Genomic DNA, 27,046 nt, shown 5'->3' on the forward strand with positions numbered 1-27,046 from the left:
AGGTCTGATTACCAGTAAACACTAAGGTCTGGGTTCACAGACAGGGCTTAGATTAAGCATCGAGTCAGCTTTTGTTAAATTAGGTCATTTAAAGGTGCAATGTGGGACTTTTAGAAGGATCTCTAGACAGAAATGCAATATAATATATTTATTATAACCTTAGAATGAGCGGTTTTTATCTACTCAAAAAAAAGTAGCCCTAAACCAGGGGTGCCCAAAATCAGTGCCTGGAAGTTCCTATGCTTAGTAAGAATTTAATTATGTGTGTTTGATTAAGGTTAGCGCTAAACTCTGCATGACACCGGCCCTCCAGGACCGAGCTTGGGCACAGACAGAGCGTTTCGTCCCTGACTCAGATGACAACATGTTTGTCCTATGGCAGCTACCGTAGCTTCCCTTTGCCTTTTGAAATTGGTTGTAAGGTTGGTTACAATTTGCAATCTCACAGCTAGATGCCGCTAAAACCCACACTGGACCTTTAAGTTTACTAGTGTGCATTTTGTACACAGGGCGGTGCGTACGGTATGCAGGCACTATTTTTATAATGAAAATTGCATCACGTGCACTGTACGCGGACTTTTTCGCCTACACAAAAAAATTGACCATACTTCGGCCTTAAACGGACAATGTGTAGTTTTTTTAAGTATTTTATTAGTCAAAATATGTCCTCATTGGTTTCAAATGACCTCTGCCAATGATCTGACTTTTCTTTATAAGCTCAGAATTTCTTCTCTTTATTTACATTGAACGGTTAAGTCCAAGGAGGCTTCTATGTCGTTCCGCCATATTGAAAATTATAATAGCAGAAAGGAACAAATTTAAGGCCTAGCCTACCGCAATGCGTTTTCATTCAGAACACGTGAACCAGCTGAAAGGAGATCAGCGAGTACATAACAGCTACAGTGGTTGCAACATGCATTTGAAAAAGCGAGGCGCTAGAGAGCACTATTCCTTTGAATGCAAAATACAATTTCACCACTAGATGGGGGGAAATCCTACTTACCGTTCCCTTAAGTGACTTTGAATAAAAGTGTCTGACAAATAAATTTATGCAAAACACTAGAAAAATCTACACTTTTAAAAAATAAAAATGCTAGAAAGAGTTTTTACAGTGATGCCATACAATAACCTTTTTTATTATCCAAAAACCTTTTAGTTAAAGGGGACATATCATGAAAATCTGACTTTTGCCCGGTGCTTGTATCAACCTAAAAAATATGAAAAATACCTAGTAACTTAGTTTTGGTAGACCATTTGACTCCCCTTGTGATGTCAGAAGGGGATAATAACGCCCTTAATCTGCACAATCCAACCACTGCACTGCCATTTAGTGCGGAAATCAGCTCATTTGCATGGACAACCAAAAACGGCACATTTTGCTCACACAAAGTGTCAACTTTAACAAGCTTTAATAAATGATCTATATGGTATTTTGAGCTAGAACTTCACATACGTACCTCAGGGACACAAACTATTTATTTTACATCTTTAAAAATTCCCCTTTTAAAAGTTCTTATTTCTTACCTTTTTAGTGCCTGCAGAACCTTTTCTACATCAAACCTTTTCACACCGATGCCATAAAAGAACCATTTTCAGTTAAAGGTTCTTAGAAGAACCATTTCTTTCATACCTTTTTTCACCACAAAGGGCCTTTTTTAAAACAGAACTATATGATCAACCCAGAAATCCTATACTTTGATAACTGGTTCTTGATAAGAGGAGGTTTGTTTGCAAAGATGAAGTTTGTAAGAATCTCTACTTCTATGAGTGTGTTGTTTGGAGTTAAAGGGTTATAAAAGGGCAGTTTCCATGGGCTTGATTGTCTGATCAAATTAAATGGAATGTGAGAACAAGAGATCGACTGCAGAAAGCAGAGCTGAAAAGTGGGGCAAGAGCTGCCTACATAGACGTGTTAACCAAAGATTAAGGATCTGCTGCTTTTGCCAGCTGGCATCGGCTCTCAGCTCTGGAATACAAAGCTTCAATGGCTTCGCATTAATGTTGTCTTATTCACCTTTCTAACTTGTTCAAGCATATCATTTTTTGTTCTTGTTCAAGCTAACCATTTTTGGGACAATTAGGCTCTGTTTGAAATGACGGCTGTAACTATGAATTAAAGCCTTTAAATCCTAGCACGTAATCGTTGTGTAGAGTTTCACAGTTTGAAACTTGAAAACTATTGAAGCTTTATTTCAGCCCAGAGATAAACATGACAATGGTAAATATCCTTAGGTATAATTCACAGAAGCGTTTCACATTAACACGTAATATGAAGAATGGGCTCTTTGCACTTCAGCCATCTTTCACAATCTCTATTTTGTCAAATATATTCTTAAGTATTCATGTAGAAAAAGCAAACTTACTAAATCTAAATAGAAATATATCATTTGTCGGGAGGGCAGGGAGAGATTAAGTGATCACATGTCTTTGTATATAGTTGGAGCTAGAAGATGCCTTATGTGTAAACAGACTTTTGTTAAAGTAGAGGTGATTTTGGCATAGACTTCCACTTTTAGAAACACATGCTTACAAACACACACACACATCCACAAAATCAACCACAACTAAACACAAGCCAAGTTTTAGTCCATGTGCACTTTTATATAAAAACATCAAATAAGTCTTTCAGTTCAAAGGGTGTCAAGTGTTTTCCTAGCGAGTGCGCCCTCTCCTGGTGTAACTTCAGCTTTGTAGGTCCGTCTCACGTAGCCAGACGCTTTGCTTGCTTCAAAGCACAAAAAGAAAGAAAGAAACATTTTAGTACTTGTAATTGTGTCACCTAGTCACATTTATTTATATTGAAATACTTTCTTCTTTTGCAATGTGCAACATGCTTTTATGAATCATGAATCCAGTTTACTACAGCAAAATCATGTACTCACCTTCTGGTTTCACCTTAATTGCTTAAATTTAGGAAATGGGAACATTGGACGCATAACATCACACACACAAGAGTATGGTCAGAACACTGAGACGTACACACCACTGACAACATAACGATGTACACAGAGAGAGCCACAGGATGTTTTTATATCCACCTGCCCTGACTGCCAAGACTCTTGAGCCGTTTCTCAATACCAAGTACGCCAAACTCGGACTTGTGTCCTTCGTAGTTCGAACTTGCAAGTTCTGACTCGGAAGAACGAACTCCTGATGCGAAATGCATTCTGGGAAACTTCACTGTCATAAGTCCACACAAGTCTCCTCTGATGAATCCTCGATAAAATGGACAGATCAAGAACACATCTGGGGATTTTATGTGAACTTGGGCTTGATGCGAACTTTGAATTGGAACAGTACTTGGGCCGCGACTGATGACGTTTCACAAGTCCACAAGAACGCATATTGAGAAACGGCTTTGGTTTAAAGGTTTAGATATATGTAGTAGATAAAACTATGGGCTAAATTTATTATAATGTCACACAATATGGCCTAGAGTAGAAGTCTGTAAATGTTACAGATGTAAAGCAGATCTTGTTCGTAAGCAGATCCATTTTAAATGGCCAATATAAACTTTTACATTTGGTCATCTCCAACCTTAAAGGTCCAGTGTGGGTTTTTAGGCGCAGCTAGCGGTGAGATTGCGAATTGCAACCAACCTCAATTTCGAAACGCAAAGCTGCCACAGGACAAACATGTCATCGTCTGAGACAATGCCGGGATGAAACGTGTTCTGCAGAACAGTTTGTTCATTTAGGGCTACTGTAGAAACATGACAGCGTGACTTCCGTGTAAGGAGACCCGCGGTGTATGTAGATAAAAACGGCTAATTCTAAGCTAATAAAAACAATACGTAAGGAAAAATTGATGACGGGCTGTTGAATTATAAAAAAAATTATGAACACCCAAGGTGGTAATGTGGCACGCAATGTGCATTATTTTTGAATAATTCAAAGGACCGGAGTCAATTATTCCGCTTATACCACGTTTACCACAAACATTGCTCTGGTAATGTTTATCCGAATATAATCCGAAAGCTGAGTAAATAAGCTTTCCATTGTTATGGTATAATATTTGGCCAAGGTATAATAATTTGAAAATCTCAAGTTTTATTATGCAAAAAACACCCTAGCATATATTACAAACAAAAAGTTTTGTTTTAGCGCTCTTTGCTGGCTTAAATTGAAATTACACTGTGGACTGAAAAGGGGAGGTTGTGAGCTTTTACATAAACCAAGCATGAATGAAACATCTTTAAGGATCTTAGCAAAACGAAGATTGTAGGCGAGTTTTGGCCAATCTCGCGATTTTGCTGCATCCACACTGAAAAAAAATGTTATGTTGAATTTACTTAATTTTATTATGACAAGAAGATGCACACAATTAATTTATCTAACTCCAGATATATTTTTTAAGTTGAGTGTACTTATAATTTATCAATTGAGTGTACTTATATTTTATATGTAATTTCAGATTAATTATATTCATAATTATTTTGAGTAAAATTTGCTCAATTTTTTATGTTCAGTACACTAAAATTAATTATGTGCAAACAAATCAATTTAATGGTTTAATTTCTACATACTAAAATTAAGATAATCCAATCCTTTTTTTAATCTCTTATTCTATTTAACTTTTCATATTTAACTGCCACATTATGTTGAGCAAGTAAGAAGAGACTCAATAGATCTCAGTACTGGCATAAGCACAGTTATTGCTTACAACATGATTTTCATCGTGTCGCCTATTGTCTATACACAAGCACCACTCTTCTGAATGATGGTAACCACAAAACTCCAAACAGAAACACAAACTCTTCTAAATCTCAAAGATAATTTAACCTGAAACACTAACAAGTCTTTCTTTTTTGTTAAAAACACAAAAATAGCGTTTAATTTCAAATTTTACTCTCCAAATGCAGTCCCATGCAAAGCATGCTGGGAAGTACAAGCCCACTGCCTAGTTAGTTATATTTACTTAAATAATTCAAGTAGTTTCAACACAAAATTTCCTTCTTACAAATTTGGGTGGATTTTACATAATAAAATTAAGTGAAATTTACTCAATAATTTGTTAATTTAGAATTAACTTAAATTTTTTGTGTTATTTTTTACTTTTTACATTTTTTTAATAGAATTTAATATTTTCTTTTAAGTTAAATTTACTAAGGCACAGAATCATTTTTTTAAGTGCACTCACAAAAATAAAGTTTGTATATATTTACGGTACGAAATTTACAAAATATTTTCTTGAAACATCATCTTTAAGTAATATACTAATGATTTCACATATACTATATTATATTGCATTTCTCTCAAGAGATGCTTCTTAAAGTCCCACATTGCACCTTTAAAAGCTAGAAATAAGGTCAAATGGCCAAATATGCATTCTAAGCAGAAGCAGAGCATCAATGTATCACATATTTTCAGAAAACTGGCTTAAATGTATTTTGATCTTCCCCACAATAGGGCTGGGCAAAAAAATTGATTTTTCGATTAATCTTTTTTTAAGTGGTCGATTCAAAATTGATTCTCAAAAAGCAGAATAAATTGTTTTCTTTCATATTTATTTCCGCAAACATAAAACGCAAGATTAACGTAATCTAATCACTAGTCTTCTTCACCCAATTTTTCGCCTTGCGCGATGTTACCAAGGAGCGAGAGGCGAGCCTGTCATTCATTCATTCAGTGCTTAAAATGCCGGTTTTCAGGTGCTTCATCGACGTTCATGCCACCTTCACATAAAAAGTCTGAGGTATGGAAGCATTTTAGATTTCGCAAGCAAGACGACGACGATAGTGTTGTGTCTTTTAATTTCTTTTTATTAATTACCCACTTGTAAACTGCTGTTCACTGTTCTTTTTTATTAATCTATTATTTGTTTTAAATCTATATTCATTGAGTTGAATCAAGAATCAGGTATATAAACCGACCCGAGAAACGGAATTGAAAATTTAATCGAGAATCGAATCGATTTGATAGCTTGTGAATCGAAATCGAATCAATCTGGAACATCTGAATCGATACCCAGCCCTACCCTCTAATCATAGAATATGTAAATGATTGCAGTACAAATTTAAACCAAAGTCTTTGCTCCAATTGTACTAAGTTTGTCATGTACATACTTGTTCTTTCGCATTAGACTTGAAATATAAGGTGATGTGGTAAATCCTGTGTGAGATTCCTATAGTTTGTGGGCTCTCTGATGCGAGCGTGTTAATGAGACACACTGGCTTACAGTGAGGGTGTGGACGTCACTTTGTGCACTAACCTCACCTATGAGGCATCCTGCCACTCACCAGCAGGGCCTCCTGATTGTCAGCCAGTGCCTGTTTGGCCAGGTACCGCTCCCTCTTGATCTTCAGCTCCAAAGATTCAGGTATATCAGGAACCATCCAGTCAATAGCACGCAGGACAAAAAAGACCACATGCTGAAGATGTTGCAAAACGGTTAATGAGATGATTAGAAATTACTTTAACTATACAAAAGAGAAATGACAGTGAATTTGCACCACATTCTCTTAATGTTACATATTGGGAAAATCAGCAGAATTGAGCTATTACAAATGTGACCCAGTCTGTTAAAACCCAGTAATTTTTTGCGATTTTCTACATAAAATCATCATACATGATGTAAAAAACATTCTGTAAAAAATATAACCTTAATATATTTAATATTGACTGAGTAAGGTCATGTCAAAGATTGAAATCAATGTGAAATTATGAGACTTTAGACTAGATTTCACAGACAGGATCACAAATGAGAGCTAAAATATTAAAGCAATGCCTAAATACAGCTGTACCAATAAACCAATGAATTGCTTTACATTCCAATTTTAGATTTCATGTTGACCTAAAATTGGTAAACAGTACATTAAAATCTGACTTTATTATTATAGCTACAACAAATCAGTTATCACCTCAAAGGCGATGATAAATCCCAGTCTGACAGCCAGCAGCTCCCAGTAAATCAGCTTGTATTTTCCGTTTTCATCTCGAAATGCTTTATATCTGATAACAAGAGAAACCATGACTAAAACCACAAAAGAAAAAAAACGAACAGTGCTGACAGATACAATTTTACGGTTCACTGCTTTGATTGGAAATTTTGCAGTCTACTGTGTGAAATGGTGCACCAGTCAAGACACTTCTGCGAAATGTCCGAACTTAGTTCATATTCAAATTCCTCCACATAAAGACTTGAAAATGTCTACAAATAAGTGGGGAGAAATCGTATTAAATGGGGCACTTAGTAATTTTTAATCATGAAATAAAAAATTTAGAGACTTTTCACCCTCAAGTCAAATTAGTAAAAGCCGTTTTACTTGCATTATTTAGATTTTTGGAAGCTTGATCTCGTAATAAAACATGGTTGACTGAATAGTGAATAGTTTATACAATGGAATCAGTTAACTACAACATTTTCTGTAATTCTGCATACATGACAATAGGTGTCAGTATAGGACCTGTATATATCAGACTGCACATAAAATTCAATACTTTTATACAGAATATAAACAAAAATAATAACATCGGTAACAGTATTACCTGCAAACAGTGTGGCTGGAGTGATTGTAGCTGGGTGGAGAGTAAGCCAGTGTGAAGTTGACATAACCATGCAGGTCATTGTTAAACTTGTACTGATAAAGCAGCCGGGGCAAAAAATCTGATGTAAAAGCGATTAGGAAAGCCTGTGGATAACAGAATACATTGAGAAACTTTTTCAAAAGAGAAAAATGCATGATAAGAAAATAAGGCTTGAACATGTAACCATAAATAGAAAAATTTATAAACGGCGGTAGCATTGCAGAGTGAATTTATTAGATATGGGGTTTTCAAACTCCAGGAGGTTCTAGGGGGTCCCTAAAAAATTCATAGAAAAAGAAAAAAATTATTTAATTTTATCTTTCACTTCTTGCTACATACTGTACATTCCAGAAACATTTATAATCAGTGTTGGGGGTAACGCATTACAAGTAACGTGCATTACATAATAATATGACTTTTCTGAAGAAACGAGTAAAGTAACGCATTACTTTCTAAATATACACATTAATATTTAAGTTTTTTTTTTTAATAATGCGAGTTACTTTTCAGTTTAATTAATTAGATGTAAAAAACAATGTACTGCATTAAACTGAACGTATTAACGTAGAATTACGCACTCTATGCGTGAACAGTTTCAGTCAAAAATGGAGATGGCAGACCAGAGCTTGACATTTTGGAGATGGAAATATGGAATTTCTGAATGCATATTTAGTCATAAAAAAACACATGCAAAGTAAGAAAAAGTAACGCAAAAGTAACTTAAAAGTAACGTAAGCATTACTTTCTATGAAAAGTAACGCAATTAGTTACTTTTTTGGGGAGTAACTTAATATTATAATGCATTACTTTTAAAGTAACTTTCCACAACACTGTTTATATTTGCTTTGTATCTTGCTGTGTTTCCTAATTACAGTCCCTTTTATCTTACTTATTGGGGGTTGTAAGGCACTAGGGTTTGTGTACACCAAAACTTTTAAACGCGGCTGAAAACGCCTGGACAACGCCGAATGCCAGCTGTTTTTTAGCTGTGTGCCAGCTTTTTTCAGCTAAGCGATTTGGTAGCTCTGATATGTCAGCTGTGAGACGGTTGGTTGCTGTGATACTTGTCCCGCCCCTCCTCCACTGTGATTGGAAGGCCGCGTGAGAACTGACATTGACGAGTGGAGCTTTTCATCCAAAGCTGAACGCTTTTCAACTCTCGGTGCTGAGGGCCGAAAAACCGCCGGGCGCCGGTTTTCAGCGCGGAAGAAATCCGCTAGCTACTGGCTTATTTGAAAAACACTGAGCTTCCATTGGAAACTATTGAAAACATGCGCCGGCCGCGGGCGGTGTGTCCAGCCCGCATTAGGGGTTGTGTACACCAAAACTTTTAAACGCGGTTGAAAACGCCCGGACAACGCCAAATGCCAGCTGTTTTTTCAGCTGGGTGCTAGCTTTCTTCAGCTAAGCGCTTTGGTAGCTCTGATACGTCAGCTGTGAAGCGGTTGGTTGCCGCAATACTTGTCCCGCCCCTCCTCCACTGTGATTGGACGGCCGCGTGAGAGCTGACATTGACGAGCGGAGCTTTTCATTCAAAGTTGAAAATTTTTCAACTCTCGGCACTCAGCGCTGAGCGCGGAAAAACGTCCGAGCGCCAGATTTCAGCGGGGAAGAAAACCGCTAGCTGCTGGCTTATTTGAAAAACTCTGAGCTTCCATTGGAAACAATTGAAAACATGCGCCGGCTGCGAGCGTAAAAGCGTTGGTGTGCACGCCCCCTTACTCAAAGTGTAACCTCGCTATACATAAAAATATATAGATAATATATATTTTGGGTAGGGGGTCCCACAAAAAATGTACATCAAGTTTGAAAAGCCCTGTATTAGATTAAAATGCTATAGTATTTTGATGTTACCATAGTATTGAATAATTGGTCATTTAATGTCAGCCAAAGCTGTGAAACGGGTAAAATAACACATAAGTAGTAAGTTTGTGTGAGCGCTCACATTGACTATCACCGACACATGGGACAGAGCCTCCAGTATGATGAACCACACACCGATGTGCTGAGCTCGCTCAGCCACGGGTCTCCGGTATTCACACACAAACTTATGAGCATCCAACCTGACCTCCACCCAGTTATTCAACAAAGCGAAGAGAGGAGCCAGTGGGAAAGCCGCCACAAAAATGGTGATGAAGCCAAACTGCAGAACTAGCAAAAATGGAGATCAAATAAGCTGTAGTTAAAGCACCATATGCATTAAAATTAATTTGCGTGTTAAAAGATACTTTGATGATTTCAGATTTTGTATTGCAATAGCTAAATTAATAGAGCATTAGGTTAGCAATGCAAAGGCCATTGGTTTAATCCTAGGGAACACATATACTGATAAAATGTATGGCATGAGTCACTTTGGGTAAAAGCGTATGCCAAATACAAAAATGTAAAGGTTAAATCTAAACTTTTGAAAAAAAGGTTGCACAATTATTTTAAGTAAAAAAACTGGAAGATTATTGTTTTTCAAATTTTCCATTAAAATTCATTTAACATCACCACTGATAACATCATCTTACCAATCTCCAGGTACTCCTCAAAGAGGCCCTCACAAGGGATCAACTCATAGTCCTGCTCCCAGCGCTTGGGTTCTTCTGAGCTCTGGGCCTTCTTTACAGATGCTAAGGCCCGTTTCTGTTTCCAGGCCTTCAGTTTACTGAGGAACAGAGAGAGAAAGTGAAAGATCATAACACTGACAGACTGAGAAAGCAAACATTAGTGTTATGATATTATGAAGGACATGATGGATCTTTAGAGAAAATAGGATTTTTGAACTAATCGCATTTTCCTGAACTTGAGGCCAATGTATTATTAAGGAGAGACCTGAAAGCTCCCGTTTGGCATGTATCTTTCTGAAACACTGAAACTGCTTCCAAAGCTTTGGCAGTGTTACAGTCTCATGCTTGCCAGCTGCTCACTACAATAACGTTTGCAGATTGATCAATACACATATCCGTCAATATATACAAAAGCAGCGTTTTTAGGGAGGCTTAGAAGTGAAGATGTTCCACCTGTATGCCTTTATTTCTATAGTGAAAACACATAATGCAATGTGTTAGGTATTGACAGCAATGTCATCATTCAATCAGATTTCCAAACAATGAAATGGTGAAATAATTCCCATGCAAGTCTAAAGTCCTATACTTGAATGGTGAAAGACAGATATCTTTAAAACTGTGTGTTAAAATCAAACACAAACATATTAACAACATATTTCCAACCACCGATTAAAGCTGACATCAACTGGACCATAACTTTTGTTTCTACTGCTCGAATTGCGATAACATGGCTTTTTCAAGGTCATTTCAGTTACATATGCAGAAGCACTATGGCAAGCCGTTTTGACATTTTTTCATTTATATTTACTAGTATCTATTTTTAAGTTACTAGTTCTTATTTTTAGTTACTAGTACCTAAAAATTAGATACTAATGCTTGTTTATTAGATACTAGTACTTATTTAATTAGATACTAGTTCTTAATAATCGAGCCCCTCCCCCAAAGAATCGTTATTCTTTATTGATTAAAGGATTAGTCCATTTTCTTAAAAGAAAAATCCAGATAATTTACTCACCACCATGTCATCCAAAATGTTGATGTCTTTCTTTGTTCAGTCGAGAAGAAATTATGTTTTTTGAAGAAAACATTGCAGAATTTTTCTAATTTTAATGGACTTTAATAGAACCCAACATTTAATACTTAAATCAACACTTAACAGTTTTTTTCAACGGAGTTTCAAAGGACTATAAACAATCCCAAACGAGGCATAAGGGTCTTATCTAGCGAAACGATTGTCATTTTTGACAAGAAAAATAACAAATATACACTTTTAAAGCACAACTTCTCGTCGTGTAGATCCGGTCGTGATGCGCCAGCTGACCCCACTACGTCACCGCAATACGTCATGACGTCAAGAGGTCACAGAGGACGAACGCAAAACTCCGCCCCAGTGTTTACAAGCGTCTTAGAAGAGGACCGTTCCTACGTTGTTGAATGTCAACTGATACTAATTAATGTCTTTGTGTCAGTTTATTGTTTACAATGGTCCGCAAATGTGCGTTTTATATATGTAACACGTGACCTCCCTACGTCACTACGCATTTACGTTAGGTCGCGCTGGACCGGACCTTGACGAAAAGTTGTGGTTTAAAAGTATATCTTTATTATTTTTCTTGTCAAAAATGACAATTGTTTCGCTAGATAAGACCCTTATGCCTCGTTTGGGATTGTTTATAGTCCTTTGAAACTCCGTTGAAAAAAACTGTTAAAGGCACACCAGGCAAGTCTGAGTATTATTTCTCTACTAGCTCCCCCTAGTGTCTGGGAGTAAATGCTTTCTATATCTGAGACTTTACGAGACTGAAGGACACCGGGTCGGATACAGCGAACTTGCAAGTGGGGTATTCTTCCTACAGACGGTAGGGGCGGGCGAGAGGGTCTTCATTCGTCATGTAATGAGTCATTTAACCATATACCGACTTACGAAGATGATTTATTAACATAAAAATGCTGCCTTGTGTCCCTTTAAGTGTTGAGTTAAGTATTAAATGTTGGGTTCTATTAAAGTTCATTAAAATTAGAAAAATTCTGCAATGTTTTCTTCAAAAAACATAATTTCTTCTGGACTGAACAAAGAAAGACATCAACATTTTGGATGACATGGTGGTGAGTAAATTATCTGGATTTTTGCAGTAATCCAAAAGTCTATTGGGAAAAAAATGGGCTTAGTATATTACCAAATGCCCTTAAAAGGATAGTATAATAAATATACTAAATAATATCCTAAACACATGGTTCACTTAAAAATGTAAAGTCTGTCATAATTTTTACACACTTATGTTGTTTTAAACTCACTTTCCTCAGAGGTACGAAAGATAATAGGTTTGACATTACTATTACTATAAATAGCGTAAAAGACAATGCTCTAGTGCTACACTGGTTCCCTCACTAACACACACATACACACACACACACACACACACACACACCTCTGCAGAATCAGGATTCCAAGTACAGTAGTTCGTCGTGCCAGTGCTGCAGCGCTGACCCATAATGCAACACTTGTTTAATCACACAATGCTGATAGGCTGTTCTCAGATCAGATAATGTAATTTTGACTCTGCAGAAATGCAATTCCAGCAGTGATTTAATTGTCCAATACTGTGGTTTCCTTAACTACATAAGAGGATGAGTGTAGCTACATGACATATGAATTGTTTGATGAAATATAAAGCTTAAAGGAAACACGTACGGGATGACAAACTCCTGAATGTTGTTGATAAGCTGTTTTCCCACCATGATGATACACAGCTGCTCAGCCAGTTCAATCAGACAGCCTCCTGGCCCACACTGAAACCATACACACACATAAACATGTTATACAGCAAATCTGTGTTTTTCCAATTTATAAAAACTTGTGACCCTGCCTGTGAAATCCTTTCTAAAGTCTTGTAATTTAATTAATTCAAAGTTTGATTTTACTATAATTTCAATCTTTGACATGGCCTTACTCAGTCAATATTAAAGATGTTGATGTTATATTTTCATCCTACATTATGTAAGATGATTTTATATAGAAAACTATAAGTTACAAAAATAACTTTAGCTGGGTGTTTTCACAGCCATTTATAAAAACTTATAAAATCTTTGCAAGACTTTGCATTTGCATGTATGCATTTGGCAACTAACCGTTTGCTAAAATGCAGGTAACAGTGTGGGTGTCTAACAAAACTTTTACATTTATGTAAAAATACCTTACAGTACATTCAAGGTATACATTTTTTCATTATTATGCATGTTCCCTGGTATTGAAACCATGATCTTTACGTTGCAGTGCTTTATCACTTGAGCTACAAAAACAACACAGATCTTATAAGCCTGCCTTATGGTCTACAAACAAATTATTAAGACATTTACCCCTGGTTTCACAGACAAGGCTTAAGGCTAGTCCTAGACACATGTTTGAGCTGTCTTACCTGAAAATAACTTGCACTGAAAGATCTTATGCTAGTGCCATTGATTTGTCTCAAGGTTCACACCAGTAACGTCTTTTTCTAAGGCATGTTTATAAAAAAGCTTTAACATCTTAATTTATCTAGGGCATAGTCCTGGCTTTAACTAATCCTTGTCTGTGAAACCAGGCCATAATCACATAACGAAAAGTCAAGCACTTACGTCCTCATTCCTCATGCCAAACAATGTCCCATAATGACCAGGATAGCCCACAAATCTGCAATAATAGAAGATCAGTCCAAATCAGTATTCAAATCAATAGATAGCGCACTTCATGGGCCCTATTTTAACAATCTAGCGCATGGCGCAGGTGCACTTAGGGCGGTTCCAAATTTACTTTTGCTAGTTTACGATGGAAAAGGCGCCAGGTGCATGGTCCATAAGGGTTGCACCAATTCTCTTAATGAGTCATGGGTGCGTTTTGGGCGTAATGTGCAATAAACCAATCAGAGTGTCATCTCCCATTCCCTTTAAAAGCCGGTTGCACTTAAATAATGGTGGATTCGCTGTTTACATGGTGGAAATTGCAAGAGCGAAGATTGAGCGCTTCTCCAAAGGATGTGTAGTCGTCATTTCTTTAAATAGGTAATTCTGATACATTCAATGACTATACATTATGGCATTTTTATCTTTATGAAAAAAATAATAATCTTTTATATTTTAAAAGCTGCTTTTTTAATATTTGGCATGTTTGTGTGCTGATGCGCGCCCCTGTGTGTAATAAGCAGATTGTATGTGCATTGTGCACCCACCTATAGGTGCATTGCTACTAATGTGCCCTGTAAATAAATAAAAAATACTGCAGCATTGACTTGGTTTTATTTGATCAATGGTGCAATCTTTTTTTAGTTGCCTCAAAATAGCCACACACCAACAATGTGCCTAAAAACACACTTAGGGGGCGTGCACACCAAAGCTTTTACACCCATGGGCGGCGCATGTTTTCAATTGTTTCCAATGCATGCTCTGTTTTCAAATAAGCCAGCAGCTAGCGGGTTTCTTCCACGCTGAAAACCGGCACTTAGCGTTTTCTGCGCTGGGCGCAGAGAGTTGAAAATTATTCAACTTTGGGTGAAAAGCTCCGCTCGTCAATGTCAGTTCTCACACGGCCTTCCAATAACAGTGGAGGAGGGGCTGGACATTACCACAGCAACCAATCGGCTTACAGCTGAAGTATCATAGCTACCAAAGTGCTCAGCTGAAGAAAGCTGTCACTCAGCCAAAAAAACAGCTGACATTCAGCTTCCTCCAGGCGTTTTCAGTCGCGTTTAAAAGATTTGGTGTGCACAACCCCTTAGTTTTCACACCAGCACGCCCATGGGCAAACAAATGGGCACAAGTGCATTTGCTATTTAAACAACATGGTGTTTTATGTAAAAATGATAACTGCGTCAGGCTGAAACTAGCAAAAAACTCTTGAATCGCATTTTACGAGGTGTAAGATAGGACCCAAAGTTGTGAACTGATTTTGCTAAATGTTGATGTAATGTTGCTCTGTTGTGGCGAATACAAGTGTACAGGTTACCTGCCCTTAAAGAAAGCCACGTAGAAAGGGGACGAGTAAAAGTTGACAAACTGAAAGATGAAGACTTTAAATGTAAAGGCATCTTCATATTGCGTCTGAGTCCTGTGCATTTCTGAAAGGGAAAATGTTTTATGAGCAACCATATTCAAGAAAAATGAGAATGGTAATGGCTGCTAGATATGTCAATTCTCAATGCTTCATTATAACTGCCTTTAGAGAGTGGAAAGAGCTCTAAACCCTAATGGCTTATTGATTTTAAAAGTGTGGATGGGCAGGTTCATTCCCCCAAACCACGGGCAATAGCAACACTGGACTAATTTAATTTAAAGCAATGACTTCCCAGGCATGTGATGTGTTGCTTTATGGGATCTGATGCGTACAGAATTCCTACCCCATTTAGTGAGCTGCTCTGCCAGAGCTGTGTAGACCTGCCCCATCAGCAAGATCAGGGCCAGGTTCACCAAACTGCTGGAGATATTGGCAATGTTCCCAGCCTGAAAGACAAAATGTACGCACAGAATGTGGGAATCACTGCAGGTGGTGAAGACATTAATGAAATGGTGCATTATATCGAGTAATCTTATATTTAAATTCAATACAGATGGATGGTGTGCCAACCTGAGTGCGCAGAACTGAACTCCCAGTTTCAAACATCATTACGCTCACTATACTGCGATATATGATCACAGTTACCAGAAAGATCATCACTACACACAGCTAAACAGAGAGAAAGATGGAGAAAATGTGTCAAACAACTGATTTTTTATATAAATATAACATAAAAATGATAAAAAGATACACACTAAAAAAATGCTGGGTTATTTTTTTGAGTATATGATAAAAAAGCTAGGGCATTGCTTCCCGTATGTGGTCAATATTCTCTTCCCTAGATAGGAATATATTCAAGTCTACACTCACCTAAAGGATTATTAGAAACACCATACAAATACTGTGTTTGACCGCTTTCGCCTTCAGAACTGCCTTAATGGCATTGATTCAACAAGGTGCTGAAAGCATTCTTTAGAAATGTTGGCCCATATTTATAGGATAGCATCTTGCAGTTAATGGAGATTTGTGGGATGCACATACAGGGCACGAAACTCCCGTTCCACCACATCCCAAAGATGCTCTATTGGGTTGAGATCTGGTGACTTTGGGGGCCATTTTAGTACAGTGAACTCATTGTCATGTTCAAGAAACCAATTTGAAATGATTTGAGCTTTCTGACATGGTGCATTCTCCTGCTGGAAGTAGCCATCAGAGGATGGGTACATGGTGGTCATAAAGAAATGGACATGTTAGAAACAATGCTCAGGTAGGCCGTGGCATTTAAACGATGCCCAATCGGCACTAAGGGGCCTAAAGTGTGCCAATAAAACATCCCCCACACCATTACACCACCAGCCTGCACAGTGGTAACAAGGCATGATGGATCCATGTTTTCATTCTGTTTACACCAAATTCTGACTCTACCATCTGAATGTCTCAACAAAAATCGAGACTCATCAGACCAGGCAACATTTTTTGAGTCTTCAACTGTGCAATTTTAGGTGAGCTTGTGCAAATTGTAGCCTCTTTTTCCTATTTGTAGTAGAGATGAGTGGTACTCGGTGGGGTCTTCTGCTGTTGTAGCCCATCCGCCTCAAGGTTGTTCGTGTTGTGGCTTCACAAATGCTTTGCTGCATACCTCGGTTGTAACAAGTGGTTATTTCAGTCAAAGTTGCTCTTCTATCAGCTTGAATCAGTCGGCCCATTCTCCTCTGACCTCTACCATCAACAAGGCAATTTTGCCCACAGGAGTGCCGCATACTGGATGTTTTTCCCTTTTCACACCATTCTTTGTAAACCGTAGAAATGGTTGTGCGTGTAAATCCCAGTAACGGAGCAGACTGTAAAATACTCAGACCGGCCCGTCTGGCACCAACAACCATGCCACGCTCAAAATTGCTTAAATCACCTTTCTTTCCCATTCTGACATTCAGTTTGGAGTTCAGGAGATTGTCTTGACCAGGACCACACCACTAAATGCATTGAAGCAACTGCCATGTGATTGGTTGATTAGATAATTGCATTACTGAGAAATTAAACAGGTGTTCCTAATAATCCTTTAGGTGAGTGTGTATTCAAAATCTTAATTTCAATCAATTCCACTTTATGTTCCTTTTGACTTTTCAATAAAATGATTTGATGCTCCAGAAAGCCTCTGAAAAGCCCTATGGCTCTCACCATAATAACAATAACCATGGAGCCAGTAACCATGCGAGAAATCCTGGCTTTTTCAGAGAAGTAGGGCTCCTTCACTCCCGTCACTGGGTTCTCCTCCATCGTGGTTGCCATAGCAGCAAACTCAGGACGCGGAGGTTCCTGTTTTGATTACTTTTGGTCAGCGCATCCCCAATGTTTCATACAAATTGATAGTATTGTAAGCCTGGAAATCACATCAAACCTCTTCTTCTTGGAAATCCATGCAGTCCCAGTGGTGAGCGAGAGTGGCGTTCTTGCGTTTCCAGTACTCCAGAAAGGTGACGGACCATAAGGACATGAAGATGCTGAAGAAGACCGTGCCGGGATGATCAAATAGATAACCCACCTAAAAAGATTTGAGAGTAATCACAAGCAAAAAAAATTGTTTGGCTTAACCTCTTTATTCCAAAACATACCTAGACCTAAACCCACTAAAAAACATACAACTTTTAGACGAGATTCAAAGGGAATCAATAGACTTCTTAAACATAACTTAATGTTGTCATTGGATTCGAGCTTTCAATTTCAAAAAGTATTATTAAACGCTCTTTTAATTTATAACATCCAGCTCAATTTGAACCTTTTGGGGCCAGATGAGCAGATTACTTTACCTTGGCCATAGGACAAATGTCTGATATATTCCAGGGTTGACAGGTTTCACAGAGAGGACACATTAGATAGAGTCCTCCACTTTCACAGATCTCCTTCCTGTAGAAAGTCAGTAAAACATGCAATGTTAGAGATGAAGTGGACGACAAATTTTGTCTATGTTTTCAAAGTATGTAATAAGAGTCTGGTTACTAGAGAAAGGAGTGTTGTGTTTGTGATGAAGTGGACTGCTTAACAAGTCTTTACATCACCGTGAATGATGGCTAGGGACCACCCTTATAATTTTGCTTACAATTTTGCTCCAGGCCCCATGAGCTCAAGAGTATTGCCACTGACTAAAAGCAATAGTTTACTTTTATGTAAAGATCAATAGACTCGGTATACGAATGAGTGCCTCATTGAGAATACAGATACAGATTTAGTGCATGTAATTAATTCTCGATTGCTCCTTTCTCTCTCTCTCTCATGTATTTTCCATTCTCCTTGTTGTAAATTGCAACAAATTTTCCAGTGATTCCATCACTATGGCCCAATACACTCGACTAAACATTCCTATGCAGACCTCTGTGTATATGGGCAACTGAATTTAATATCACAGTGTTAAAGGCGGAGTGCATGATCTCTGAAAACCAATGTTGACATTTAAAATCGCCTAAACAAACACGCCCCTACCCCAATAGAATCTGGACCTTCTTTTGATAGACCCGCCCCACATATGCACAAACCAGGCAACGGTGCCGGTTAGTAGACACGCCCCTTACTGCTGATTAGCTACAAGTGTGTTTGGTACTCGTCCCGACTCTCTTTTCGAAAGTGTTTTTCAAAAATCATGCAGCCTGCCTTTATGTATTGTCTCATGGATTCTGACCTTATTGCACCTTTTGTCATTACTGGAATTGGGTAAAACTGTTATTTTTGTTTTTCCTCCACCTGAAAATGCGATGCTTTGACGTTTCAATCATTTTTTGCTCATACCATGTGATACAAATTCGCAGGTCAGAGTTCAGAAAACTTGAAGTAAACCAAAATATACTTTTTTTTCTGGTCTGCCACATTCACACCATATGAATGAAAGTCAATGGAACATTCTCGTGTGACCATGGCATAAGCTGTGTCCCAATTCAAGGGCAGCGAACTTAGAATGTGAGCACTCGGTCTTTGAAGGTGGCAGCCTCAGAATTCTGCGAAGAGAACTGAAACAATCAGCGGGAGACAACGGAGACGTTTCTGACTTAATATGGAATACGTAAGCAATAAGGTACGAGAGGCTGTGCTGTATCGTGAATAAGTAACGCCTGAAGGGCGTTGTTAGGCACGACGCGAAGTGCAACTTTCATGAAGTTAAATCAATAAAAGCATTCCTTCCGCTAGAAAAAATAGTCCCTGACTGCGAACAACAACATAAAAGCTCAAATAAAAACAACAAACTGTTCTCAGACTTTCGCTGAGTCCCAATTCGCATACTATCCATCCTAAATAGTATTCGAAACTAGAATTAGTACGTCCCAAATCGTAGTATGTTGAAATGAGTATCCCAAAGATACCCGGATGGTCTACTATTTCCGGCTGGAATTCGAAGTGCAGATCAATGCACACTCTAACGGCTAATATTGCCCACAACTCATTGCGTGCGGGAGGGAGGAGCTTAACCACACCGACCCTCTTCAGTAGCGCCTCACTGCAGAACACGACATCCAGGGGGCGGGGTTGGATTCAGATCCATGGGCGGAGCTGGATCCAGATCCAGAGATCCCATTGGTCGGCAGTTTTACTACAAGACACGTCATACACGTGTTGCTGCGTTACCATTTCCGCATTGAGTCGTAACTAAATTAAGTTATTGTTTTGATATAAAAACGAACTTTACTTATGACTACAATAAAAGTAGTAATGCCTTTAGGGTGAAATGTAAGTTTTTTGCTATAATGTTTTGGAGTAAAACATTTCGGGTAAAAGCCTACTACAAATAATCTTACCACATTCAGTTTAAGACCTATGAATGGATACAGTATAAATATGTATAATTATTACAATATATAGGTTATGGCATGTTTAATAAATTGAATGTTTATCTTGTATGGACTTTGAACTTGTTTTAAAGCGTCTTTGCTTAGAGCCATTAGGAAACAGGTTTCCCTCGTAGATGGTTTACTTTTTTTTGCTAATAAAAGATATAAAATAAATTTGTTTTTATATTTACTCGTATAGGAATAGCTGTGTAATAAGTGGGATAATGTACACATAAATCCCTTCAGGAATGTCACACTGTCGGTAACGTGTCCTTACCTCCCGTTACACCTAACTGTGATACTTTCTAAATTATGAATCTTTCTTGACTATATTATTAATAAAACATACACTTAAATTGATAATAGCAAACGTTGGCGACCACAGATTGCAACTAATTGCAGGCTGCAACAACACAAATATACTGGTTCATTTGGCGGAACAAAGTATATAAAGTGGGAGGAGTTGGATCTAGATCCAACCCCGCCCCCTGGATGTTGTGTTCTGCAGTGAGAACCATCTCACCCTCTTGCTTATTTGTAGTAATACTATGGCTGTACAACTGTTAACTTTATAAGTCCAACGAAAGAAACATGGTTACTACACTTTTACTGTAGTAAAAGCATGGTTCATTTTCATCTGGGGTTTTTTTTTTGAGTTATATACATACGTATAAAATTAAGTATAAAATACGTTAAACAATAGTTATACTATGAACTTTTTAATATTTGGACTTTAAAATAAGTAGCTTTCGTTACACACATTGCACATGAACGTCAGAACCAGCCGCATCACAAACGACCTGCGTTTGGTTCATGACGCTCTGCTTCACTCCTCAACTTGGTAGAACACATTGTAAAATGTATTGTGAAAAAAAAACGATGAGAAAAAAAGATGGGAATAGTAAATAAAATTATAAGAATGAATGAAATATTGTTAACAGTCGTGGTGTGCGTAACTAGGCAACCACGTTTTCGTTCACGTTGCATGACGTCATTGAAGTACGTCCCAGAACGTGCATACTCTTTTGCTACACACTCAAAAGTATGTACATTTTGCTCACAAACAGTACATACTTTTAGGTCGTAGTATAAGTAGGCGAATTGGGACTCAGCATTTGTCTCATTATATGTTTATGTGTTGCTAAGGATGTTGCTAAGGGCGCAGTGATATTAAATAGAACCGTTGGGTGAAGCGGTCATAGCAGTGTTTTATCGAGAATAAAGCACACCTATTGACCAATCAGAATCAAGGATTGGAACTAACCGTTTTATAATGATAAATATGGAACCAGAAAACTATCAATTTATTTTAGAAAATATGACACGATGTAGATTAAACTAACCAACAGTATACCAAATTACTCAACCTTAGAAATACGCAACATATAATTTATAATACACACTTTTTTAATGTTATAAATGTTTATTTTAAAATATTCAGCTGTTATATTCAGCCGTTACAGACGCGCAATGAATCTTGGCTTAGACTTTGAAGGATCCATTCGTTCTATCTTCAGCAGCACGAACATATAAGGAGGCATTTTGAGGTTTCATTTTAAGCATCCTTTGAATTGGGACGGCCTTACTAGCCTTAAGTTGCAATCTGTCTTAGCATACGTCCTTAGCAGGTAGCAGCCTTCGAACTGGGACACAACTATGGTCAATGGTTGCTATGGAAACTGTTAAAGCCACATTAATATGACATTGATTCTCAATGCAGCAAAATAGCTTACATGAGCAATAAATGTGTGAGCAGTATGGAGTAACAAGTTCAGTGCAGCATCAATATCATAGGAGGTCACTTACGCTGGAGTATTGGAGCCCATTGTCATAATGCCTGACACAAAAACACAAGTCCCAACCAATGCAGCTGGAAGGAGCCAAGCTGTGTAAAACCCTGAGAAAAATAAAAAAGACTTATACAGCCTTTCAAATATTAAAGCAATAAACTTGTGCATTACAGTGAAGTTTATTTTTCTTTCCTCAACAAATAATTTGTTTTTGTTTTAAACATAAAACTCTCTTAATCTGTTGAATGCATTTTTAAACCAAGATAAAATTATATGCCAGCTGTGTCAGGAAAAACAATGTAGCATAATGTCTTACTATCATACACAGTTTTGCCAAATAATTTATTCTTGCTTAAAAATTTGTACTGGAGACACATCATCACAAACAAAATATGCAAATACTATAGTGCTTACTCACCCAACCATGCAAAGTAAAGGGCTATCTTCTCTCCAAAGTATTCACGGATGTGATCCAGGGGCTGGTACTTATACCATTTCATCCAGCTGGCCCAATAGTGGAACAGTACCTGTCTCTTATTCAACTGATCTGGTTGGATGTCATTTTCTGGAAGCTCGTATGGGCCCTCATGTAAAGGTCAGAAATGTGAGTGTGTTTAGCAATAAGACACCCCTATATATTATATTATGCTGTATATAAGACAATGCTGTATATTGTGTCCCGTGCCTAACCTCATGTAAAGGGAAGGCACCCGTGAAAGCCCCCTCATTCAGCAGCCGGGCGACGCCAACCTCTGCCCGCTTCCTTCTGCCATATATAGTCCTTGCCAAGATTTCATACACCTGGAATAAGCACGAGTATTAGCCTCCTCATACACCATCATTACTGTACATTAGCAGCGCGAAGGTCGTGGGTTTGATTCCAGGGAACAGGCATACATAAATGTATACCTTGTAAAGTCACTTTAAAAGCGTTTGCCAAATGCATAAATGTAAATGTATATACTTTTCCTTATAAATGCGTTGTACACTTACAATTCGGTGTCTTTGTGTGTTGGTAAAATAGTTTTCACGATCATAAGAGCCCAGAAATCTAACAAAATAAAAAAACAAGGTAAACATCTACATTAACAAGTCTGAATATTTGTGTATCTTGCTTAAAGGGACACTCCACTTTTTTGAAAATGTGCTCATTTTCCAGCTCCCCTTTCCAGTTAAACATTTGATTTTTTACCGTTTTGGAATCCATTCAGCTGATCTCCGGATCTGGCGGTACCACTTTTAGCATAGCTTAGCATAATCTATTGAATCTGATTAGACCATTAGCATTGCACTAAAAAATAACCAAAGAGTTTCAATATTTTTCCTTTTTAAAATTTGACTCTTCTGTAGTTACATTGTGTACTAAGACTGACGGAAATTAAAAGTTGCGATTTTGCTGATGTAACATGGCTGCAGCAGGTGTAGTGATATTACGCATTGGTCGAAAATTGTCCTCTGCTATTGAACGTAACCAAGGGGACTATTCTCGGGCAGTGAGTATGCGTAATATCCCTACGCCTCCTGCAGCCATGTTACGGCAGCAAAGTCATTGATTATTACGCCAGAATGAGAGTATAGTTCCTAGCCATATATGCCTAGAAAATCGCAACTTTTAATTTTTCGTCGGTCTTAGTACACGATGTAACTACAGAAATGTCAAGTTTAAAAAATATATATATATCGAAACTCTTTGGTTATTTTTAGGGCGATGCTAATGGACTAATCATATTCAACGGATTGTGCTAAGCTATGCTAAAAGTGGTAGCACCAGACACGGAGATCAGCTAAATCAATTCCAAAACAGTAAAAAAAAACGTTTAATAAGGGAGCTGGAAAATGAGCATATTTTCAAAAAAAGTGGAATGTCCCTTAAATCTAAAAAAGCTACCTTTCCATCTTGGACTTGCGAAAGGCACACGTGTAGTAGTCCACGGGTCGGTTGGGCACAGAGTCAGTCATGATATTTGGCACCCAGAGCTTCTGCAGAACTCGAGCAGAAATGTTGAAGTCTGGGGTTGGTTGTGCCTGGGATGAACAAAACCCACTCTTCTCAAAATGTACCACCAAATCAGTTTTATTACTAATTCCAATATTACATTTTTAGCATTCTGCTAGGCCGAAGCTCAGTAGTAAGGAAAATAAAATAAGTACAGCCAAACATTAAATCATTATAATAGTCTTAACCTGCAGAGGGGCTCTAAGACACAACTCTTCAGCGTAATATACCAACACATCCCAAGGTGCACTGAGCTTCAGATAATGTATAGTCTTCTTTGCACTAGATGATTCCTCCTAGCAATATAGAAAAGACCATTACAGCACAGGCAGGATAAACCATAACCGACATTGCTTTGTGTAAGCAGACCTATAAGGCTGTACCTTCTCCATCAGGAGACCAGCATTCTGAACGTTCAGGATGAATTTGTCCCTCCATCGTGCCAGCTGAGCTTTTCTTTTCTCTGACCTGCTCTCCTCCTGCACTCCATCCACCTCCTCATTCGCCTCTCCCTGCGACTGCCCTCGGCTTCTCTTTTTGCGTCGTACCTTCACCTCCCACACCAATACAAAGTCTGAGGGAAGAGAGACCAGAGTTTACCTTTAACTTCAAAACCACAGGCATTAATATGGTGCAGCCTGCAGGTTATTTCTGTGCTGTGCTTCAGGTTTTCTAGGAAAGATTTATATGAGATTCTGCCTGAATAAACTCAAAACAGTGCTATATAGGCCACGCTTTGTGCAACGTAACAAAGCCGCTAAACGGCACCTTTGTCAAAAATGAGTAATCGACCGAATGTTTTCGGCACGTATTATAGGTTTATCAAATACTTTTGCATCAAATCCGCTTAAATGGACACTCCACTTCTTTGGAAAATAGGCTCATTTTCCAGCTCTCCTAGAGTTAAACATTTGATTTTCCCCGTTTTGGAATCCATTCAGCAATCTCTGGGTCTGGTGGTATGACTTTTAGCATAGTTTAGCATAATTCATTGAATCTGATTAGACCATTAGCATCACGCTCAAAAATTGCCAAAGAGTTTCGATATTTTTCCTATATTTAAAACTTGACTCTTCTGTAGTTACATTGGTTACCATGGCTGCAGGAGGCGCAATGATATTACATAGTGCCCGAAAATAGTCCTCTGCTGTTGAAAGTTACCAAGGGGATGATTTTTCGGGGGCTAGGTAATATAATTGTGCCTGCTGCAGCCATGTTACGACAGAAAAGTCCTTGATTATTACGCCAGAATGAGAGTATAGGTCCTAGCCATACAGCCTAGAATTAACGCAACTTTTAATTTTCCGTCGGTCTTAGTACACAATGTAACTATAGAAGAGTCGAGTTTTAAATAGGAAAAATATTGAAACTCTTTGATAATTTTTTTGTGCAATGCTAATGGTCTAATCAGATTCAATGGATTATGCTAAGCTATGCTAAAAGTGGTACCGCCAGACCCGGAGATCGTCTGAATGGATTTCAAAACGGTAAAAATCAAATGTTTACGCTGGAAAAATGTCCCTTTAATGTGTCCCATTAATGATTGGCAGAACCCATTAAGAGTCTTATAAAAAAAAAGCTAATTTACATGAAAATATGTCAGATGAACTTGGAGGGTTTTGCATCCGCGCTCTTTAATTTCTCTCTTCATTTTCAAAATAAATTTCAATGAACCTTTTGTGCAACAGAAAGGTACTTCGGATGTTAAAGGTTCTTTATAGAACCATGCATCCCAAAACAGTTCTTCTTTAGCATCATGTAGGACCTTTATTTTTAAGAGTGTAGTTTATATAACACTGCTGCTGGTATATTTATAGCCCTTTCATTAAACTGTTACCTATTTTGCTTTGGCCATCTCTGAAGTAGTTGCCTGGGGGCCGTGCTGGAGGGCTTATGGTCCTCTCACAGTAATTGTAGCTGGGGTCATCATAGTCATCATTAGCTGCAGCGTTCATCTATAAACATACGACATTATCAGAGGATAAATAAGTGTCTGAAGAAGAATTGTACATTAAACATCATGTTTTATACCCATGTGTCAGAATTTTAATGTGACATTAATCAGCAATAGTATCAGATGGATTTGGGGGGGACAACCTCAAATGTCTAATAGTCTGTCTATACACTGTCTATAGTAACAAAACAACATCAGTACATCTTTGCAAGCAATGAATGTATGGTTTAATGCTCCACAGAGGAACGACAGCATCAGATTCAAAGCTTTGCACAAAATATCTGGCAAGCAAGCACACAAACAACTGCATATTCTACGAAAAGATAAAACACTCACATATCTGGGAGGGATGAAATCCCCATTTTGCAGACTTCCATAACTGTCAGAGCCATGCGTCTCTCCATAGTCCAGGTCGAGGAGGACCTCTCTGTCCATAGGCACCTCAGGGTTCCTCCTCTTCAGCATGATGATCCCAAACAGTCAGAACCAGATGCAGCGGTGGAGCTACAAAAGGCTAAACTCAAATACAGAGCTTCTATTTGCAGGATGTACTGTATAAATGCACACAGTTCCACGATCAGCCTCCAATAAATTATGCACAGAAATTAAATTTAAGATATAAGTATTAATGCATCCTCTCAGAGGAGGAGATGGACGAGAAGAGCCGGAGGAAATGTACTAAGTGCAGCGGACGAGAGAAAACAATGTAGAAGTGGTTCTGCAGTAACCTCTCTCTCTCTCTCTCTCTCTCTCTCTCTCTCTCTCATTCAGAGCATCTCTGTCTCCTCAGCACTCCAGAGAGCGCGTTACCGTAACTCTGCTGGAATAGGAGCCTCTCATATTCGTTCATCATCACATGTATGTAAACACACCTACCTACCTTCTATTTTGTATACATAAAAACAGTGCAATATACATTAAAAACAATTACTCAAAGCTTGAGGATGATGTGAATGTTTATAGTTTACTATGAGCTTACAGAGGTGCTAAATTATCTTAGGCTCATATAACCCTTATTGCCTAAAGAAGTCAATGATCCATTAGAATAACAGACCACTCGGGGGTCAAAATTAAAATTGAAAAAAGACTCAGCAGATGCAATCTGTCGCAGTGGATACTGAAGATTTGCTAGGGGTTGGCTTTGTGCTTGAACATAAGTCTGAGTCATCGCCGAGGGTTAGAGAGCACTGCACTTTCATTTCTTACCAATACTTTAGCTGCATTGCATTGTGTGCATTTGTGTTGCACTAAAAACTCCCACATTTGCAATTAAATCTCAACATTAGATAGGGTCAGTCGTTAAGTGCTGCATGCTTGGCTGTGAGCCAATGATAACAACTCACATTTCTCACATAATTCACATAACAAATTGTGGTTGAATCAAATAA

At 38.0% G+C, this 27,046-nt stretch overlaps 1 protein-coding gene and 1 long non-coding RNA gene across 6 annotated transcripts in view; one reads left to right on the plus strand and one right to left on the minus strand.

The window, feature by feature from the left end:
• LOC129431081 (uncharacterized) overlaps window positions 1-27,046 on the plus strand; it is a 67,441-nt gene that overhangs the window by 23,539 nt on the left and 16,856 nt on the right. The gene's annotated exons all lie outside the window — the stretch shown is intronic.
• ano11 (anoctamin 11) lies at window positions 2,577-26,409 on the minus strand. 5 transcript variants are annotated; one of them, XM_055188792.2, is made up of 23 exons: window positions 25,995-26,409; window positions 25,542-25,659; window positions 24,088-24,278; window positions 23,893-24,000; window positions 23,597-23,733; window positions 22,702-22,759; window positions 22,399-22,509; window positions 22,127-22,292; window positions 21,725-21,815; window positions 17,912-18,008; window positions 17,503-17,646; window positions 17,283-17,420; window positions 15,675-15,773; window positions 15,448-15,550; window positions 15,057-15,168; window positions 13,694-13,748; window positions 12,771-12,868; window positions 10,040-10,176; window positions 9,472-9,677; window positions 7,488-7,630; window positions 6,860-6,950; window positions 6,239-6,370; window positions 2,577-2,725 (listed from the first exon to the last, which is right to left on the minus strand). In XM_055188792.2, the coding sequence occupies exons 1-23, from the start codon at window positions 26,121-26,123 to the stop codon at window positions 2,702-2,704; spliced, it is 2,688 nt and encodes an 895-aa protein (XP_055044767.2). In that variant the 5' UTR covers window positions 26,124-26,409; the 3' UTR covers window positions 2,577-2,701. The 5 variants fall into 5 exon arrangements, 4 of the variants coding, with proteins under 4 accessions (XP_055044767.2, XP_055044764.2, XP_055044766.2 ...); XM_055188789.2 differs by having other exon boundaries at window positions 6,216-6,370; XM_055188791.2 differs by having other exon boundaries at window positions 6,211-6,370.

Source organism: Misgurnus anguillicaudatus, chromosome 13 (genome assembly GCF_027580225.2).
Source record: "Misgurnus anguillicaudatus chromosome 13, ASM2758022v2, whole genome shotgun sequence".
Taxonomy (NCBI): Eukaryota; Metazoa; Chordata; class Actinopteri; order Cypriniformes; family Cobitidae; genus Misgurnus; species Misgurnus anguillicaudatus.

Coding starts and splice junctions, on each gene's coding strand:
- ano11 (XM_055188789.2), bottom strand. CDS start 26,123: ATGCTGAAGAGGAGGAACCCTGAGGTGCCTATGGACAGAGAGGTCCTC. Junction 25,660..25,994: donor ATTTCATCCCTCCCAGATAT/GTGAGTGTTTTA, acceptor GTATGTTTATAG/ATGAACGCTGCAGCTAATGA. Junction 21,816..22,126: donor CCTTTACTTTGCATGGTTGG/GTGAGTAAGCAC, acceptor TATTTTTCTCAG/GGTTTTACACAGCTTGGCTC.